Source organism: Cuculus canorus, chromosome 6 (genome assembly GCF_017976375.1).
Source record: "Cuculus canorus isolate bCucCan1 chromosome 6, bCucCan1.pri, whole genome shotgun sequence".
Classification (NCBI taxonomy): Eukaryota; Metazoa; Chordata; class Aves; order Cuculiformes; family Cuculidae; genus Cuculus; species Cuculus canorus.
Window position 1 is genome coordinate 16,354,699 of NC_071406.1, and position 20,082 is coordinate 16,374,780.

A 20,082-nucleotide genomic window follows, 5' to 3' on the forward strand; every position below is an offset into this window, starting at 1 on the left:
GCCTGACCCAGTGGGAGGTGTCCCTGCCCACAGCAGGGGGCGTTGGAACAGGATGGGCTTTAAGGTCCCAAACCATTCTGATTCTAAATCCAAGACTCAGAGCTCTCCTGCTGTGTTTCCCTCCTGGGGCTCTGGGCCTGGCTTTCTGAGCGATGCATCTTCCAGCATCAGGCTGCAACTCCATCCCGGTGTCTGTGTGCTTCAGGCTTTGATCACAAGTCTGTTACTGGGGGGAGAATGGACAGAACATACAGCGCGACCATAGAGTACGCACCGCCGCGGTGCAGACAAGCCCGCCCTGTGTCCCGTCCGTCCGTCGCTCTCCCCTCGCTTCCGGCGGCGACGCCTCTTGTCGCGCCTGCGCGCTGCGTGTTCTCTCTCAGCACCGGCGCCGCGCAGGAAAATGGTGAGTGAGGCCGGGGCGGCGCGGCCCATCCGCCATCCGCCGCCATCCGCCTCGGGGCGGCCGCGATGGGGCCGCAGAGCACGGCGAGGGGCGGCGGTGTCCCGAGCGGGCTCTGGCCCCGCGGCTGCGGGGTGGGGAAGCGCAGGCCGCAGCGTTAAGGGGGTGGGGGCGCTGGTGGCGCCGAAAATGCCGGCAAATAAAACTCTCTAAGACTCGTTTGGGAGCGTTAGACAGCAAGAAACCTTTCTCATGCCTGGGCAACACGAGGGAGCGATTACATCCATCCTCTGCAGTGAGGCAAGGGCTGCAGACGGGACAGATTTCCCACCTATATGGATGTGTATAGATATTCCCAGAAATCTTAGGCATATTCTGTTACTTTCCAAGGTCTAGTTTTAATGTTATTGTGAACTTTCGCCACAGTCAAACCTCTGCCAGTCTGGAGCCGGCTCCGGCTCTGCCTGACCTTGCGTTTGAGACCGGGAAAGGCTGCAAACAGCTGAGCACGAGGCGTTCTCGTCCTCAGAGCGATCAGCGTCTGGGAAAACAGCTTGGAAAAAAAAACATGCGATCGGAGGGGTCTTCTGTCTGTCTTTCAAAAATACGGTTACTTGAGCGAACTTAACCTTACTTTAGTTTAAATCGAAATACTCCACTGTGTCGCCGCAAGTCCGAAGAGGCGTCCCGGGAAGATGCCAGGCCCGGCTACGCGGGTGCTCGGAGGCGGTTCCGCCGCGTTGTATGTGAGCGGCTCGGCCGGGGGTAGGACTCGCCCGGGCGGTGCTTGGCTCTCGGTTGCGGCAGCCTGAGCCTCTCGCCGCTTTCTATCTAATTTTCGATGTACAGCGCCGGGGAGAGGAATTGTTCTGCCGCAGCGCCGCTTGTGAGTGCTTGGCTGTCGTGTCAGGAGAGGGGATGGCCTGTGAAGTTGAAGCTCACTCTGGTTTGCCTCCCAACAGGCGAAGCGCACCAAGAAGGTTGGCATTGTGGGTAAATATGGTACCCGTTATGGTGCGTCCCTTAGGAAAATGGTGAAGAAGATTGAAATTAGCCAGCACGCCAAATATACCTGCTCCTTCTGTGGCAAGGTGAGAGACCTCCTTCCCTAAAGCAGTCTTTTAAAGTTACTGTTATTGGTGCTAGAAATGCAGTTTTATATTTCGTTAATTTTTCTACTGAAGAGAACTTGACTAGTTTGCAGACAGTAATTTGTTCGTTGTGAGCTTTAGGCTACTGTCAGAATCACTTATAAAATATGAAGAGTTTGTAGGCATTTCACTTGCACGTTTAGTGGTAGGAAATGAACACAAGTTGTATGTCATTATACAAAATGGCGATAAAAGGTGCATACCGTACGTTATAGGTATGTAATAAAAAGACCTGACAGAATTAAAGCAGCACACTTGTTATCCTGATAATTAAGGTGTGATTAGGGCTTTTTTTTTTTTCCCTTTGCAGCATACCTGTGGGAGGAACAGAGATTCTCACTTAAAATTTTTAATTGCAGTTACTTACTTATATTTGTGTGCTTTATAACTCTGGGTGGGGAAGACATACTGATTAAAAATAGTCTTGTCGTCTTATATATGTAATCAAAATTCTCTCTTAAGTGCAGTTTTGACAGTTTGAGAGGGCCATCAGCTGGTGCTTTGCTCTGATAATTTTATCGATATCTGTAAAGTAGGTATCTAGGTGGCTGGAAATCTAAATATATTTTCGTATATAGTGTTTTTTTTTTTAATGCTCGGTGTCTTTTTCATGTGAAGTGAGTGTGTTGATAACTCCAATTGCAGAGTTCCCTAAATCCTAGATAGGACTGGGCAAACCTATTGTCATCTTTGCAAAGTGATGGAGACTTGCCTGGGTGAAAGGAGTTCAGTATCCTCTGCTCAGTCTTCACATGCTGTTCAAAGAGGACCTGGTTTAGAGCAATCTTGGGATGTCCGGGGAGCACTAGTAATGGCAATATTACATTGGTTATCAAATCAGGTGAGAATATCAGTTACAATCAACATAGCTCCTTATTATTTTTCTTCTTCCAAAAGAGCTGATTTTTTGCTGAGACACTTGGAAATGACCCACTTTTATTTTATATCAGAGTGAAAAAGTATTTCAGAAGGACTTTCCCTGTTGTGAAGAATCTGAATAAAAGCATCCCCTAATCCTTACCTGTCCTAGTTAGGCTTATAGGTAATGCTGTAGTGTGATGCAGACGTTGTCGCATGAAATTTGTTGTTTGGATGATATCACAAATTCTCTGGCTTTTTCAGCTGATAGCGCTTTTTTTTTTCAACTCCCTTGTTTTTCCACTCTGTTTTATTACAGACCAAAATGAAGAGGAAGGCTGTGGGTATCTGGCACTGTGGATCCTGCATGAAGACAGTTGCTGGTGGTGCCTGGACTTACAAGTAAGGAAACAAAGAAGCTCCTAACAGCATTTATTCTCACATAGCTAAGGCATAATACAGCTTTTTACATTATTTTATTTTATTATTTTAATCTACTAAGATTATTATTTTAATCTAGTAATTTGTATCAAATTAGTGATTGGGGGGGGGTTGCCTGCATTTTTAGAATTTAGAATGGATCAGATTGGATTTAATGGCTGTTCTTTCCCAGAACTGTTGCTGTTGTGCAGGTCCTGAGAATGTTACACTTTATCCATCATATTACTGCCTCTGGGTTTGGTGGTCCTTCCAAAATTTATTTGGCTCTCTGAGCTTTATCAAGGCAGTTGTTTTATTTTTAAAAATGCAAGCTTTGCATCTTTTCATAAAATTCAAATAAAGGAATTGAAACATTTGCAAATGTCAAAACAAATATTTTTATTTAAGTAGTTTCTGCCTTGGCTGTAGCAGCATTTCTTATTGGAGCTGTAAATGACAGTTCATATGAGTTATTATGCTTGGGTCATTTTTTTTGGTGATGTTGGAAGAAAAGGAGTGGAGGTGATCGCTCGTTAGTCTTGCCATCACAGCTGGAATCAGCTGCATGGATGACACCTGACAGTTGTTCCTCTGACCTATCCTGAAAAAAAACCCTCAGCTTCTAATAAGTGGTGGATTATTTTTCCTTGACTCTTTTGACAGTATAAAAATCTTAACTGTGTAGGAGAACTCCTACCTACTTTTTCAAAGCCTAAGCAGCATTTTTTGTTTGGTTACTACACCAGCCTTTTCAGTTCAGAAACACAGGTACAATGGGCAAAATCAGATTTACTCAAAGGAAAATTATTTCTATGTTTTGTTTTTATTTTAAAAGCATTGAATTTTTCTAATCCTTACTGTGATGGTGCCCTTGCTTACTCTTTTTTTTTCCACTCTCATTCCCCACCCCCCCCCCACTCTAGTTCTGGTAGAAGACAGTGTTGTCCAATGCATTCCAGTCACTAGGAATCAACCCATGCACTTGTGCATGACTGGATGATTGAAGTTGAGATGTAGCTTGTGATGTTGCATGTGTTTCTGTAGAAAAGGTCTACACTTTGTTGTCATAAAAATTAGCCATGCTGTCATGGAATTACCCCCCTATTGACAATGCAATCAGGTGCGCTACCTATTTGAAGTTATTAATGCTTTCTCCAAAATATGACATTGATGTGGGTAGTTCTTGGCCATGTGCAGATGACTCTGTTTCTTCTTGCAGTACCACCTCTGCAGTGACAGTCAAATCTGCGATAAGAAGACTGAAGGAATTGAAGGACCAGTAGAAGCTACATCCTGTTCTCCTTGTGAAACATCTTTTTTTTTTTTTTTTTTGGTCCACTGTCAAGATTTGTCCTTTTAACAATAAAAAGGAGATAATGGAGTGGAATCATGTTTGTCTTTTGGCAAATGTCCTGTGTGTCTTGCTGTACTGTATTTATAACTATGAGGATATTGGTAGTGCTATCCAGTAGTGGAGTGCCTCTTCTTACTGGTGAAGCCATTAAAAACCAATTTTCCTTTCCAGTTAATTGCTTGCTTTGTTGCTTGAACGAGCTTAGGTGAATCTGAGGACAGCTTAAGTAGGTTGAAAAAGCCTGGCACATCTTGAGACACCCTTCCTGTCTGTGCCTTGAGGAATAGTGTGGAGCTCCATGAGTGGAGGAACACACATATGTAAGGGGAGAGAGGAGGAGAACATGGAAAACACGACTCTGCCTCTTCCTGGTTGCCTTTGAGGAAAGCTCAGGGGAGTAGGGGGATTGCTGCAAGATGGGGAGGAGAAAAAAGCATTGTGACTGGCTTGGGGGCAGAGATTGGAATGGCAAAAGAGCAGCTATCATCCTTTGTTGCTGGTGGTGCTCATTTTCCAGTGCCAGCTATGGGTTATTGCTTACTGCAACTTGTAGTGTGTTTTGTTCTGCGCAGGTCTCGAGGTTAGTCTACCTGAAAGCAGTCTATGGCTTGGTCTTCGCAGGTTTGATTGCAGGTTCCCATGTCCGTGTGTTCAAGTTCCCTACAATAAATTTCCATGTTGAACCAACTCCTGGGACATTCAGTCTTGAAAGAAAAGCTGCTGTTTGAGTTAATAATTTCTCCCAAATCATCCCTTTAGACTCTTAAGCTTAAGAAGCCGGAACATCTTTTATGGTCTGTTTGTCAGGTGAGTTTCAATTTTGTTTGATGTTTGGTTTTGTCTGGGTTTTTTGGTGACTGCAGCACCTTTCCTTTCATAACCAGTACAGGTCAGAGAAGAAGTCTGGTAATAACCTTGATAGCTGCTGGAGGAAAAACAGAAAGCAGGTGGCACAGTGGTTGCTTGCTCTTGCTCCAGCTAAGCTTTAAATTAATTTAATGAGCTATGGCAATAATACCATTAATGAGCCTGACATATCTGAAAGATGGATTCAGAACCAGACCTCTTGAGTAGGAAGTTTTTCCCAAGCTGCAAAAGGTCTGAATCAGAAGTTTGTGTGCAGTGTCCCTGCTTGTTTCCTAAGCTTTTTTTTGTTATTAAGTTCTGTGCTGTGAATTCCTCTTACTAAACTAAATTCGGGTATCCAGTGTCATTCATACCAACCTGCATATCTTTTGTGTGACCTCCCAACAGCGGTGAGTCATTCCCTGGGACCTGCGCAGTGTGCTTTCTGGGAGAGACAGGACTGGACTGCACACTTCCCCGTTGTCTCACTTTGTTCTGCCTGTAGTGGAGAGTGAAAGAATTGTGTGATGGACCTGAAGGTGGCAATGGGTGTCTCCTTACAAGTGATGCCTCGTTTTTGTATATGTAGATAAACACCATCATGGCCTTGTGCACGTGTTTTCTCTTAGCAAGGTTACATCGGGGGCTGTGGGTTTGGGGAACTCGGCAGAACTCCCTGGTTTTTGTTGCTGTTTTTCTTACGTGGCATGCCCACAGCAGCATTCTCTAGGGTGTCAGATCTCCCAGCCTGATCGACATGGCTGCCCTTGGCACTGCTGCTTCTGTTCCTGGTTCATGCTAACGAGCGTTCCTGGGATGCTGTCTCCAAGCTGCCTTGAACTGTCTTTTCGGTTAGTATGTTTCTGCTCCAATGGGGTTTGCTGTCCCTTGGTGTGTGGAGAGCTGGAACTACTCAAGGAGTCAGCTTTTTTCCCGTTGGCTGTTGCTCCCACTGAAGGTGGGGTGAACAGTGTGTGAGGACGGGTGATGCTGCTGTGAGGATATTGCTGCTGTCTGGAAAAAGCCCGCTCACTTGCCTCTCAGAGTTTGTAAAGGAGTGCTCCCCCTAAATTTGTGTTGCCTTCCTATGCAGCTTTATGAGCTGCTGTTGTCCAGGAGCTGCTCTGCAAGTATCTGAGCCAACCTTTAGGGAGACCCTCAGTGAGAAGGAAGGGTTGAGGATGTTGTATAGACTGCTTTTTTTGTCCTTGACTCAAGTTTGCTTGGGTCAGGTTTCCATGTACCTCTCCCCTCCCAGATTTGGGTGCTGAGATATAACTGCATATCTTGATGCTTTCCTCATTAATGTAGAAGTTGGTTTCTGATTAAAGCCCACTTAATTGCTATAAAGTAGTCACTCGTTAACAGGTGCAGAGACTGTCTTCACTGTGTTGCTATCCCAGGAGGATTGCACAGGTATGTGTCTAAGGTAGGTAGATATCCATCTTTTCATGCTGAGGACATTATGCATTCCCTTTCGGATTAGTATTTGCAGAGTGAAATCTGGGTCGGGTGGACATGGGAAGAGAAGATGAGGATGTGGAATGATCTTTTTTTGATCTGGACTCCATGGTCCTACCTGCATCCCTGCTTGGGCTGCATCTGCAGAGCTCCTGAGCTTGTTTTCTTCCAGGGCCATCGTGGTACCCCGGTCTGCTCTTGAGCAGGGTGCTTTGGTAGTGGTGAACCTTCAGAACTGCCAGTTCGGCACATTTCCTCCAAGTGAGGGGAGGGAGGATGAAGGATGCTGTGTGTCTGAGCACCGTCAGCTGTCAATGCTGCGAGTGGCCAGCGGGCGACACTGCTGCTCTGCTGCTGGTGTTGCAAGACTGCCGCTTGGCTGCATCTTCTCAGCTTCCCTTCCCATCCAGGAGTAAGGCTCTGCTCACCTGTACTCCTGCTGCAGCTTCTTAGCTCAGCGTTTCGTGCCTTCCCCCTAAAACAAGCCGTGACAGTGATTTCAGACTGCAAGAGGGATCTATGCCAAAGGAGATCAGGAGGTAGAAATAGGAATAGGAAGGTTAGAGATGGCATTTGTGGTCACTTGTCACCTCAAACAGAGCTGAATTTGTGTCAGTGCGCTGTCCAAACCCTTTATATATATCCTAGGAGAATTTGTATTGATAACTATGTGATTTGGCGAGATGATCCTCAAAATGTGTTGTTTCCTCTGGCAATCTAGGGTGAAAACAGGAATTGTTAGCAATTTTACTTACTGCTTTCAGTATACTTGCTGAGCTTCAATCAAGAACTTGGATAGATGCTGTAGAAGCAGAGAGCAAACTGCTGGCACCTGACCTGTCTTGGAGGATGTGAGCTTATGGCAATGTTGGGCCCATCTGGATTGCTCCAGCTATGGGAACTAGAGGAAGATTTGATGGAAATGGAGACTTTGATAGGATGAGGGGTAATGGTTTTAAGCTGTGGAAGAGGGTTGATTTAGATTGGATATTACGAAGAAATTTTTTACTGTGAAAAAGCACGGGAACGGTTTGCCTGGAGATATCGTGGGTATTCCATCCCTGGAGCTGTTCGAGGCCAGGTTGGGTGTGGCTTTCAGCAGCCTGATCCAGTGAAAGGTGTCCCTGCCTATGGCAGGCATGTTGGAACTGGATGATCTTTATGATCTTCCAACCCAAACCATTCTATGATTCTATGAATCTGACTGAATGTTCTGTAGTTGTGGCTGGGCACGTTGGTTGGTCTTCGTTGCTTGTAAGGAGCAGGTGAGAAGGGGACCTCTTTCTCAGAGCAATCTGTCAATCCCTGGGGTTTTTTTTCTCAGGATTGAGGATATAACTTAAGGGGGATAGTGACTGTAATAAAAGTGGCATTTCAGGTGCCCAAAGGAACTTGCAAAGCAAAAACTGAAAGAGCTCAGGGCAGCTACCCTCATTCTGATTTCCCTGTAAAGCATCTACCTGTTTCCAAAAGAAAATAGTTGCTTTAGCTTTACCCCATTTGTGCTTCCTGCTCCCTCCTGCTCACTGACAGCCTGTTTGGTCTGTTGGGAAACTAAGCCTTGGGGGCACCGTTTGTGTTTGTGTAATGCCACATATTAAAGACTGTTGGGGCTTAGGGCTCTTGGGGATGAGAAACCCCAGCCACAGGCATTGGTTGTCCCTTTTGTGCGCTCTGACTTAAAGGCGTTGTGAACTCAGCCCATGAGCGTGTACTCCCTTTTGTCTTTGTGTCATTCTTGGGGATTTGACTGTAATATACCGAGATCTGACGCAAAAGAAACCCCGAGACTGTGCTTGTATCTCTTTATTTTACAAATTAAGAAGATCAACTACAATCATCTTCAAAGTAGTTCCTTCTGAGCTGACACACAGCTGTATATGATGTATGATGCTAACAACATTCAAAGCAATTCTGCAGGTCATGTTATGAAAGGCTATTGAGGATCTCCATTGTTTTTGCTTTCACATCTTCTGCTGACAAAAAATGGGTTCCTTTGTGCACCCGTGCTGAAGCATAGTGATGATGTTATTAGCCAAAAGCTGCTTCACAGGCAAAGCGTTGTGGGCTGGTGCGTTGTCTTGGTGTTAGCTCACTGTTCACTCTTACACTCTGATGTTTTTCAACTAAGGGTAGGAAAACATTTCTGTTTGAACATGTGTCCACTCATACTGAGCAAAACGATTGAATTGAGCCTTGTCTCACTATGACAGGTTAGAACATGTTCTGTAGCCATCTCTTTGTCTTCCTCCCCCCACTCTTGGTTCCTGAGATCTAGGGTTAGTCTTTTTTTTTTTTTTTTTTTGTGTTGGATCTTGTAGTCTGACAGTTATGAGTGATGGACACTATGTTTTGAGGAGCATATCCCAGTATCTATCTCTCATAAGCAACAAATGTCTTGGCCTTACTGTATGGTCAGCTGCCTTCATCTTTGTGCACAACCAAGGGCTACCCATTGCTTTCCTGAGCTGCTTCATGCCTCTTCCTCTATGCTGCATCTCAGGAAAATTCCCAACCGCAATTCAGAAGCAAGCCTGAATAATGCAGGTGAGTCTCCTTCCTGGAGCATATATACCCTGTCTTGGGACAATTTTCTTGGTCTCTCCATAGAAAGAAAGGATCTTTACTGATGAAGTTTATTGCTGGCTTTGCAGCTCAGAGTGTTGGACAGTGAGAGAATTTTCGAGAACTGGGATATCATGTGAGCACCACTTTAACAGGCTGCAAGTCACCATCTGATTTTACACATAGAAAGTTTTGGGTTGGAAAGGACCTCAAAGATCATCCAGTTCCAACCCCCCAGCCATTGGCAGGGACACCTTCTACTAGACCACATTTCTCAAAGCCCCAGCCAACCTGGCCTTGAACACTTCTAGGGACAGGGCATCTAAGACTTCCCTGGACAACCTGTCCCAGTGCCTCAGCACCTTCACAGCATAAAATTTCTTCCTTAGATCTTATTTAAATCCACCCTCTTTTGATTTTAAGCCACTACCCCTCGTACTATCACTACATGCCCTTGTAAAAAAATCCCTCTGCGGCTTTCTTGTAGGCCCCCTTTTAAGTACTGGAAGGCTGCTCCAAGGTCTCCTTGGAGCCTGCTCTTCTCCAGGCTAAACAACCCCAACTCTCTCAGCCTGTCCTCATATGGGAGGTGCTCCAGCCTCCTAATTATTTTTGTAGCCCTCCTCTGAACTTGCTCCAACGAGTCTGTGTCCTTCTTATCTTGGAGGCCCCAGAGCTGAATGCAGTACTCCAGGTGAGGTCTCACAAGAGCAGAGTAGAGGGGGAGAATCACCTCCCTTGACTTCTTGGTCACACTTCTTTTGATGCAGCCTTGGATACGGTTGACCTTCTGGGCTGCGAGGGTATATTGCTAGCTCCCGTTTAGCTTCTCATCAACCAACACCCCCAAGTCCTTTTCCTCAGGGCTGCTCTCAATACCGTCATCCTCTAGCTTGTATTTGTGCTTGGGATTGTCCTAAACCGGGTGCAGGACTTTGCACTTGACCTTGTTCAACTTCACCAGCTGCACAGGTCCACCTCTCAAGCCTGTTAAGGTCCCTTTGGATGGCATCCCTTCCTTCCAGCATGTCAATTACACCACACAGCTTGGCATCATCATCAGACCTGCTGAGGACAATCCCACTGTCCATGTTGCCGACGAAGATGTTAAACAGTGTTGGTCCCAATATCAACCCCTGAGAAATGCCACTTGTCATGGATGGACCTCAGCCTTCTCCATATCCAGGGTAAGCAGATCTTCTGTTTCCTTCCAGAGAGGACCCACGTTTTTCCTAGTCTTCCTTTTATCACTGATGTACCTATAGGAGCTGTTCTTGCTGCCTTTAACAACCCTGGTTAGATTTAATTCTATCAGGACTTTAGCTTTCCTAACCTGATCCCTGGCTGCTGAGACAGTTTCTCTGTATTCCTCCCAGGCTACCTGTCCTTGCTTCCACCCTCTCTAGGCTTCTTTTTTTTTTTTTGTTTGAATTTGTCTAGGAGCTACTTGTTGATCCATTCAGACCTCCTGGCATTTTTGCCTGTCTTCTCTTTGTTGGGATGCATCACTTCCAAGCTTGGAGGAGGTGATCCTTGAATATTAATCCTGGCCCCTCTTCCCTTCGGAGCTTTATCCCATTGAACTCTACCAAGCAGATCCCTGAAGAAGCCAAGGTCTACTCTCCTGAGTCCCAGGGTAGTGAGCTTGCTGTAAAGCCTTCTTGCTGCCCTAAGGACCTTGAACTCCACCATTTCATGGTAATTGCAACAAAGGCTGCCCTTGAGCTTCACATTTCCTACCAGCCCCTCTTTGTAGGTGAGAACAAGGTCCAGCATAACACCTCTCCTCATTGGCTCCTCTGTCACTTGGAGAAGGGTATTGTCCTAGATTCCACCTGCTGCTCCTCTCACCTGGGTTTTCATTAGCTCCCCTGGGGAAAGAGCATCACAGAGCTGGTGGTCCAGCTCCCAAGAAAGTAGGGGGCTGGCAACACCTCTCTGCTTCCCAGCTATGCAGTGTGACTCACAGCTTTTCTTGGAGAAATGATTCCTTAGAAGACACTATTAATACAAAGTGATACGCAGTGGCATGAGACTGTGCGTTTCCAGTGGCTGAGCGTGACAGAGAATCGCCTGCTAGAAACCTGCCCCAATGCTCTGGAAGTGGGCAGTTGCCATCGGTAACATATCCTTCCCCCGAATATTTGATCCTTAGTGGATGTCTTTTGAGTCACGGAGTGTGGCGGAGTTGTGGATATGCCTCAGGTACCCTTATTAGATACCTGGATGCATTTTGAAAATGGCTGCTTAGAAGATGTTTAATTGCTGTTTCACATACTCAAAGTGTGGGGGTTTTTAATCTTGACAAGGCTTTGGCATGCCTTAGATTGCTAAATATACTCTCCTCTTGCAAATTCTTGGCAGGAATCTGGGTAAGGAATCACGCCAAGTAGTCTCTTCAAATGTTAACAAGCTCATCGGTGTGGCTTTCCCAGTGCATGATTTGTGCTCTTTTTTTTTCCCACCTCCTTCCCAAAGAACCCCAACCCTTCTCGTTTCTGTACACTGTTGCTCTGAGCATATGAACTATGGCAGCTCTGCAAGAAAGCATTTTTCTAACCAGAGCTGGAAAAAAAGTGTTTATTTGTTGTTCAATAATTTGGTGTCACTGCGTGACTCAGCCTCCTAAGCCTCCTGTTGAGTTGGAAGCGTGGATTTTGGGGTGCTTTTGGAAAACCTAATCCATTTCCTCTCCTCTCTTGCCCAGCCTTGTTTTTTTTCCCCCTCTGTTTTTAGCAAGTTGCCTGTATCCTTGCATGGCAATGGTAGATTTGATGTCTTTCTTTCAGTAGCCTATTAGCAAGTGAATGAGGCCGTCCTGCTCCCCTTTTGTTCCCCTCCCAGTGCTTCTACACGTCTAGAAGCAGCCGTGGAGCTGGAGCCTGCAGCCAGGCAGGGACCGGCAGATCAGAGCTTCAGGGCTGGGCTGTTTCTACACTATTCTATGATTCTCTCCTTCTGTCCCAGGCAAAAGGCAGTGCTCCCTGAAACTGCTAAAGCAAAGAAAGAGGGGAGAAACCTGCGCTGATCCCTGAAGTCCTAATATCTCCCGAAAATAAATCCTCCCCTAGGACCCAGGCATCCATCGATACCTCAGGTTACAAACATCCCTTGAGCTCCAGCAGAGCCAATCTTGCATGAACACTTGGAGAGCCAAAGGGCTGGCTTTCCCTCGACCTTTGTCCCTCTCTTGTTTCTTCTCTTGTCCTCTGTTACTCACCTCCTGACTTAGGGAATGAGCAGTGTTGCTGTGGGAAAGTGTCCGAGAGTCCCGCTTTGTGTCCGGGGGAAGAGCACCGTCAGCCCCTTGGGGGCTTTGTGGGCAGCACACCTCCACCTGATTTCTCAGGAGGGAAAATGGGTTGGTGGTGCCTTCACCTCCCTGTGGCGGCAGAGGGAGAGCTGTCCGGGATTTCTTGTTTTTGTGCAACTGCAGGCACGTTATTGCTAGGTTACACCAGCTGAGGCTTTGGGCTGTGCTTTTGAAATGTGAATTTTGTGAAAGATTCACTGGGCTTTGCCTCCGATGTACACTGCTGGCCTTCGGTCCTCTGATGGACACACCTCTACCTCAGGAGCAAATGCTTGGGCTGGGGATATTGGATATCCCGCTGCTCAGTGTCCTGCCTGCTTTTTCTGGAAAGAGCTCACTGGAGGATGTGGGAAAGCTGCTGAAAAGGAAATTGAGTTGTGTGGCCACAGAGCCCTCATTCATCATAGAATCATAGAATCACCAGGTTGGAAAGGACCCACTGGAACATCAAGTCCAACCATTAATCATCGAAAGGACCCACCGATCATCTAGTCCATCACTTTACAGCCTGGGGTGAGCAGATGGCTGGGGAGCCTTGGCACAGAGGAGGCGGTACTTGAGACAACTGGAAGGGTAGTCCAGGCCATGTGATGACCCCCAGCTTTTCAACTAAGATGCCTCTTGTTCTTGAGTTGTTATGACTTTGGCCCACTCCTATGAAATGGGTCCATTAAACTGGAGAGTTGAGACCTGCCCCTCTTGGATCTTGTAGCTATCCTGTTAATTATGACTTTTTTTTTTTTTTTGTATTTTGTTCACCAAAATGGAATATTCTCAGCCTTAATTTCCAAAGGGAACTCTACCCACAACAAAGAATATTTATTTATTTATAACATATGAGTTTGGTTTCAGGAATTTGCTTTGTGACACTTCTCCATTTCATTGATTATATGTCACATTGTAAGAGGAAATTTAATTCTGCAGCCCTTGGCCACCCTGAGACAAATGTCCTGCAATTTGCTGCTTTGCTCTTCCCTTTAGGAAGTTCTGGAATGGTTCCAGTTCTTTGATAGTTTGGAGAGAGAACCCAATTCCTCCAAATAAATGTTATTTTATGGGAGATGTTAAATGGTTGGCCAAGAGGGCATTTGCCATTTTCACTGAATAAAGTTCTTCCAAGCCACCACCCGCTACTGGGACTCACTTTTGAAGGGCGAAGTTTTGATGCAGTGCAAGATTGTCTCAAATATCCCAGCTGTGAGGCCGCATTGATTGCTTGAAGATAGCATCTTGGTCTGTATCAGTCATGCCTGTTTCTATTCAAGCTGTTGGATGTGAAATTGTTTTTACTGTAATGGATTGGAGTTGAGATTAAAAGGCAAATCTGTAAAGGGAACATTTAAAAAAACCCTTAATTTGTGTAGACACAAATCATGCAAGAGGAGAAGGGGAACAAATAATCCAGGCATTAACCAGCTGATTTTTCAAACTTAGTCAGCTGAAGATGTGTTCTTCTTTGTGGAGGAAGAAAAAGAAATAAATACAACCTCCTGCAGAAGCAAAGGTGTCTGTTCCAAAGTAGCTCCACCTCTGACAAAAACGGCGTGTATGCTATGACAGTCTGTATGAACCTCAGATGAAGACTGTGCTGGTACCTTTCAAAACAAAGAAGAAAATAGTCAAAGGTAAAGATAGAAGATGATAAACTTTCCAACAGGTATGGAAGCCTAAAGAAGCTGGTCTAAAGAAGCTGGTTTGCAATCTGAACCCATCAGCAGCCGGGCTGTTGCCAAGACCTTTGGTTTGGATTATTTTTACTGAATCAGTACTTAGCAGCTTAAGACATTGATGGTTTTTACAGTGAGGATCTTAAGCAGTGAAAAGTTATTGCTTACCTGAGGAATCCAACACATTAGACATGGTAGAGCTGCCAGTTGTGTTACTTCTTTTATTTCCAAGGGTGGAGATCAGCAGCCGGAGTGGTTGTACATAGGGGATCGTGCTACTGCATTTGGCCAGCATCCTGTTCTCTCCTTTCCCAATATTTCCTTTTTTAGTGGTTCTGCCCTTACATGCACATTCCTGGAGGATGTGAGGTCCTTGAGGCATGGAGTATCTGCTTGTTTTGCTCATCTGTGGAGAGCTGAGCACAGAGGGCCCTGCCCACTGCCTTTTACCTCTGTTGTTCTTCTCTATGATGGGGGTAATCCAGGTCTTTGAGAATACATTTCAGGAGCATTCCCTACCATCACTGCAGGCAGATGATATCTTTGTCAAAGGAAGTACTTGCTATGACTTGTAGAAAAAGGGGTTGCATTGAAATTAGAGACACTGGGTTGTGGTCTTGCTCTAAATCAGCTACATTTTTAACGCTCAGAAGCCAACAAAGATGAAAAACTCCTGGTCAACCTCTCTATTCCCTTGAAAAAAAAAAAAAAAAAACTTGATAAATATTTTGCATTAATAAATTCCATTTGTCTTTTAAAACAAAGTTTGCCAACTACCAAAGCAGGGAAAATATTTTGCATAACTCTGAGTGTGATGCCTAAAAGGTTGCTATGAGCCTGGTTTGAACAACTCGTTCCACAACCCAGAATGTGAAAGAATGCTAAGCTTCACCCAGGCTAGGGCCAAGCTTGCTCTGTGTGTGCATTTGCTTTTCTGCTGGCTGCTTGGTTTTATTACGATGGAAGTGGCAGGCTTGCTGCTTTCTGATGAATGGAGTTCAGCAGGTAACAGGTAGGCCACAGAAAAAGAGATGAAGGCATGAATGTGGCCCAAAAGCTGTTTGCGAACCCAAAACAATGTCTCTCACTGTGCTGTGGGAATGTTCCTATAAAGGGCAGGAAAAGCACAGCTGTCTACTATTACTGTTTTGTTATTAATTTTTAAGGGTGGTGGTGATGAACCAGTGGAGCAGATTCTCCAGAGATGTTTCTTGGTTTGAACTACTGAGATTTTCCGATTCGCAGGGCTGGGACTGAGCACTGGCTCTTCCTGCTAACCCTGAGAGGGTCTATGTGATGATTTGCATCATCCCACTCTGGTTTTCACATCAGCCACAGTATTTAGGGGAGCTGCAGAAGGTTTTTCATGCCACTTGCAAGCTTGCACCCTTGATCTTGGTTAGGACTTCCCAGCACACAGAAATATGTTTTTTTAAGGATGGTAGAGGGAGGGGACAATTAAGCCTGAGATGAGCAGGGTGCAGCTGAGGTCTGCCTTCAAATGACAGTCCCAAACCACTCAGGACTTGGCACTTGGAAAACTCCGAGCCAAGTATGCTCTTTTGGCTTTGTAGGATGCAAGTCATCGCAGTTGACTAGCCTCCCTCCACCCCTCTCATCAGACTCCTGCCAGTTTTTCCTAAGTTATTAGCTGGACTTGCAGGAGCTGGGGTTGTTTCTCTGCTCAGTTTAATACCATCTCCTGGTTACCTCTGCCTTCCCCTTTAAAAATTAGCTGCCTGCAGCTTTTTACATGCTTATGCTTGTCCTTGAGCACCCGTTTGCCCTCTGCCACCAGCCAACGTCTCTTGGAGGAGAAGAGGCAAACAAAGGCTCCAAAATCTCTATCAGTGCCAAGGCTATGCAGTGCTGTGAGTTAAAACACACAGAAAATGAGAGATGCAACAACTCTGGGTGCACAAGCATGGTCTGGAGTTCAGCTTCTACAAGCATCAAACTCCCTCAGCCCCACTGCCTGGGATATGCATGCCAGGAAAATATGCCATGGCTAGAGCTACATGGGAATTGTCTGCTCCCTCTTGGGAAAGCATCTGTAACAGTTGACTAAGGATTTATCCTGAATTGGGGTGAAAATTTATTTGTGTATCCTGAACAATGTCTCTCGTGGAGCTGTGGGAATGTTGCTATAAAAGGCATGAAGGGCCCAGCTGACTATGATTATTGTTTTGTTGTTAATTTTTAACAATGAGGGTAATTACCCATTGGAACTGTTCCCTTCTGGGATGTTTGTTGGTCTTGAGTATTTAAACTATGAGGTCCTCTGAGCAGAGATGGGTCTAGGGCAAAGTGTACATACAGCACCAAAAACCGCAGCGCCTTCAGCCATGGCTTATGCAAACCTACTTTCAGCTGAGCTGCAGCAGTCTAGGAGGACGCGTGTGGCCAGACACGCTGTCTCACCAGAGGGATGTCACCTCCCACTGGGATGGCAGTAAGTCTTAGGAAAACCTGGAGAGCTGGTAGCCCTGAGCGCCTGAAGTCTTTCTCAATTTCATCAGATTGGTATTTTACAGCAGAATGTCTTCAGTCAGACTATTTCTAGCCAGCCCCTAGCAAAGAACAATTAGTATTTTTTTAACAGTGATTGAGGCTCTTATGAAAGAGTTTCAACAGCTAGAGTCAGCCCTTGGTCACCAAGGGCATTTTTCTGTTGTTGTTTTTCCCTCCCCCTCAACAGACTGTGCAAGTGCCTTCTCTTTTAGGAATTTGTTCTGATGCAAATGGAGACTCGCCACTAAATTATATCTCTGGGCAGAAAAGTAACACCAAACCAGTCCATTGATTCTGTAATGTAGGACACAGCCCCCCTTGCCCTGCGTGCAGTCATGCACAGACTCCTTGGCATCTAATTAATAATTTGCAGTTAAGCAGTGACTACTTCCTTGCACCATTTCAACATGGTTGCCAAGTGGAAAATTCAAAAGCAAGAGAGAGCCAAAGAAACGACGACAATAACAACAAAGGTTTAAAGTTCTAGGAAATTTCACTATGTGAGGTCAAAATTCCTTATGCGTTCAGGGGCTGGGCTGCTGGTTGGCAGGCGCCTCTAGTTAACACGGCAAAGCCCCTTCTCTTCAAAGCTCTGCTCTCCTAAAGCACCTCCTGTTTGACTAGAGTTTTCAGCCCTAAAATGTGCATATTTTGGGGGGAAGGGAACACATGGGGAGAATGTGGGGCTAGGGCATGTTGTCGAGAAGCTGAATGAGGATTTTTCTTGTGGTTGGGGAGGTGACAAATACTCTGGGGGATGGGGCCAAGCAAGGAACAGTGGTGAAGCTGAGATCCCAGGACAGGACAGGGAAGAGGATTGGGTGACACAGCTAAGCAATTTGCATAGTGGGTGATACTCAAGAGTGGGCCAAGGAAGACCTGGTCCTAACGTTTCTGTATCTTCAGGAACTCATCTCACCATGAGCCTCGCCTTCCAGTCTGCCGGTCAGCAGTTGGACTGTATTTGGTGTATTCATGGCACAAAGGACTTTCCTCTGACTGGAAGCTTTTTTAGCACAGCCCTGTTAGAAAACAATAACAGTAATGTCTTGTGAGTTAGGTTTTCAACTCTTTCATGTCGCTAGCCCTGGGGAAAAGCTAGGGCATGCAACATTGTTGGCACAGCAAGAAGTACCACAGCTATCAACAGCTGAACTGAGCACTTGGGGTTTTATGCATCTTCATGCTAGAAGTTGTTTGAGATGTGAGGGGAAGGGGCCCAAGGGACAGCTGGTGTTCAGAGCATCTGATGAGCTGTTTCTGCTTTGCCTGCTTTTCTTCTGTCTTCTCCTCTTCATGGAGGAAGCATGTGGAGGTATGTGCTTCTAAGTCATCCCATTTACAGCCATTGTGGTCATCATGAGGTTGGCAGCTCCATGACCTGTGTGACTAGAGACTAGCAATTGGCTATGGGACGCAGGCATAAAAGATTAGGGGTCTTAAAAGCAACCTATGAGAGAAGGCTGAAGGATCTGAAGAAGGAAAGACTTTCTGCAAACATTTTTTAAATACACAAAAGATTTTGCTGTAAGGTGAAAGAGTCCTGTTTATTCTATCTATCGAGAGAACATGTAGAGGTGGTTGAAACTGCAGCAAGAGAGATACAGGTTAGGTGTTGGTTGGACATCTGGCCAGGTAGATCTGATTTGGCCTTACTTTGAGTTAGAGGTGGAGCAGAGACCTCCAGAGAGTGGCTCAGGTAGATGTGACACTGTCTAGAGGAGTGAAAGTGACTGTCTTCTTGATGTCCCTTCTGGCTTTGGCTTTGAAAAACAGCAGGTCCTACCTTTCAAGCACCGACATCTGAGGGCATCAGGCTATGCATACTACATTTCTGCTTGGAGGTGTTTGAGGCTAACAGATACCTGACATAAGAAAAGATAGGTGAACTTGGAAGGCTGAATGGTTTCATCAAGAATAATTCTGTTCCCTCATGTTCACCCTCCTGGATTGGGGCTTTTATAGAGAGGGAAGGCACAAATGATGTGAATGACTTGTGATGTGTTTCTAAAAGACCAAACAACACTGGCTTGAATCACTGAACTACCAGGGCCAGAGGTACAAACAATACCCAGAAGTCTTGATCTCCTTCCTCTGCTCTCATTTCATGATTTTATTACTCAGCCTAAACCTGGGCTCACAGTCCTTTCCAGGGAGGTATGTTTAACAGCATGCATGTATCATCAGCCAGATCTTTTCCTCTTTGCTGTAAGCCTTTGTACACGAAGCAACGGGGGGAGGCTGGGGGAGGCTTGTAGCATCTTGCAGTTTCTTGCTTCTGCGGGATTCCAGTGGGCTGAGCGTGGCTCAATGGCTGCAGTCCTGTGGATGTGAAATGCCTCACACCCTGGAGGGTGTGAGGATTACTGTTCCTCTGTTTAACAGTAAAGGATTACTGTTCCTCTGTTTAACGTGTTTGTTAAATGCCCATTCGATGAGGCTGTTTCTCAGGCTGGTTTCCTTGCAGGACATGTCTCTTGCAATTAGCCATGAGACATTACCTTAATGACTTATGCATGTCTGAGTTAGGCCTAACCCTATTTTGGATTGCCGCCTCTTTCCTCACCTTTCTCCTGTCTAGAGACTTCTAATTCTCTGCAGCACAAACTGCTCTGTCATGCTCATCCCAGGGGTTGGATGCAGACAGCGTCTCTTGCTGGTCCCCAGCCAAAGAAACCCTGCTATCACACATAATTAGCTCCTTGACTCATCATGACTTTTATTGCTCCCTCCACCCCTTTTTATTTTTCGTTCTACAAGTTTGATTTGCTCTTTCGAAGCTATTGTTTCCAGTCCTGTATTCCCAGTGGCTCTGGAGGACGGCAGTGCATTCATGCAGGAATTACTGGGGCGGGCTCTGTGGTCTGTTTTGTGCAAGAGTTCAGGCTGAGTGATCATTTTGATCTCTTCTGGTTGGCTTCTGAGTTGATGGGTTAGGCAGAAGTAGAGAAATAGCTGGCCGGCAGGCTGCATTGTTCAGGAGTCTCATCCTGAAGCAGAGAAACGTAGGTCATCAGTTCATTTTGATGAGCTGGTTGTCTTGGTCATCTCAAGTAGTCTGTAACTAAGGGAGTTGAACAGTAGCTCAGGTGAGGTGAAGGGGACGCTGATCATCTATTCTCCTGAATAGTGCTAGAAGTTTTCAGGACTGCAAGAGCAGATAGGGAAATATCCACCTGCTATTCTTCATCAGTGATGGAGGAGCCATCACAACTGTTGGTGAGCTTTGCCAATGGGTAATTCCTTCTACCAGGCTTATTTCGAAGCTGAATTTGGCCAGTTTTGCTGATTTACCATGGACTGCATTATGTTTCTGTCTGCCAGCCTGAAAAGCCCCTGTCATATCAGTTCTCTTCACTGTGTGCGTAATTATTGCCTCAACCAAGTCACTCTGAAGTTGTATCATTATTGGGCTGAGTTGTTCATGTCACACTTCCAGATTTGAAGTTACATCTTGGAACCTGAGCTCCCTTTCCATCGTTTGTTCTCAGTCATTTTTTTTTGCCTATACACTTCAGCTCCAGGTCCAAAAC

At 45.7% G+C, this 20,082-nt stretch overlaps 1 protein-coding gene across 1 annotated transcript; it reads left to right on the plus strand.

Annotated features, from left to right (window-relative positions):
• The first annotated feature begins 260 nt into the window (after positions 1-260).
• On the plus strand, positions 261-4,621 carry RPL37A (ribosomal protein L37a). Its single transcript, XM_054070688.1, has 4 exons — positions 261-406; positions 1,366-1,494; positions 2,732-2,814; positions 4,052-4,621. Exons 1-4 carry the CDS (start codon positions 404-406, stop codon positions 4,113-4,115), a joined length of 279 nt encoding a protein of 92 aa, XP_053926663.1. The 5' UTR covers positions 261-403; the 3' UTR covers positions 4,116-4,621.
• Positions 4,622-20,082: the final 15,461 nt, after the last annotated feature.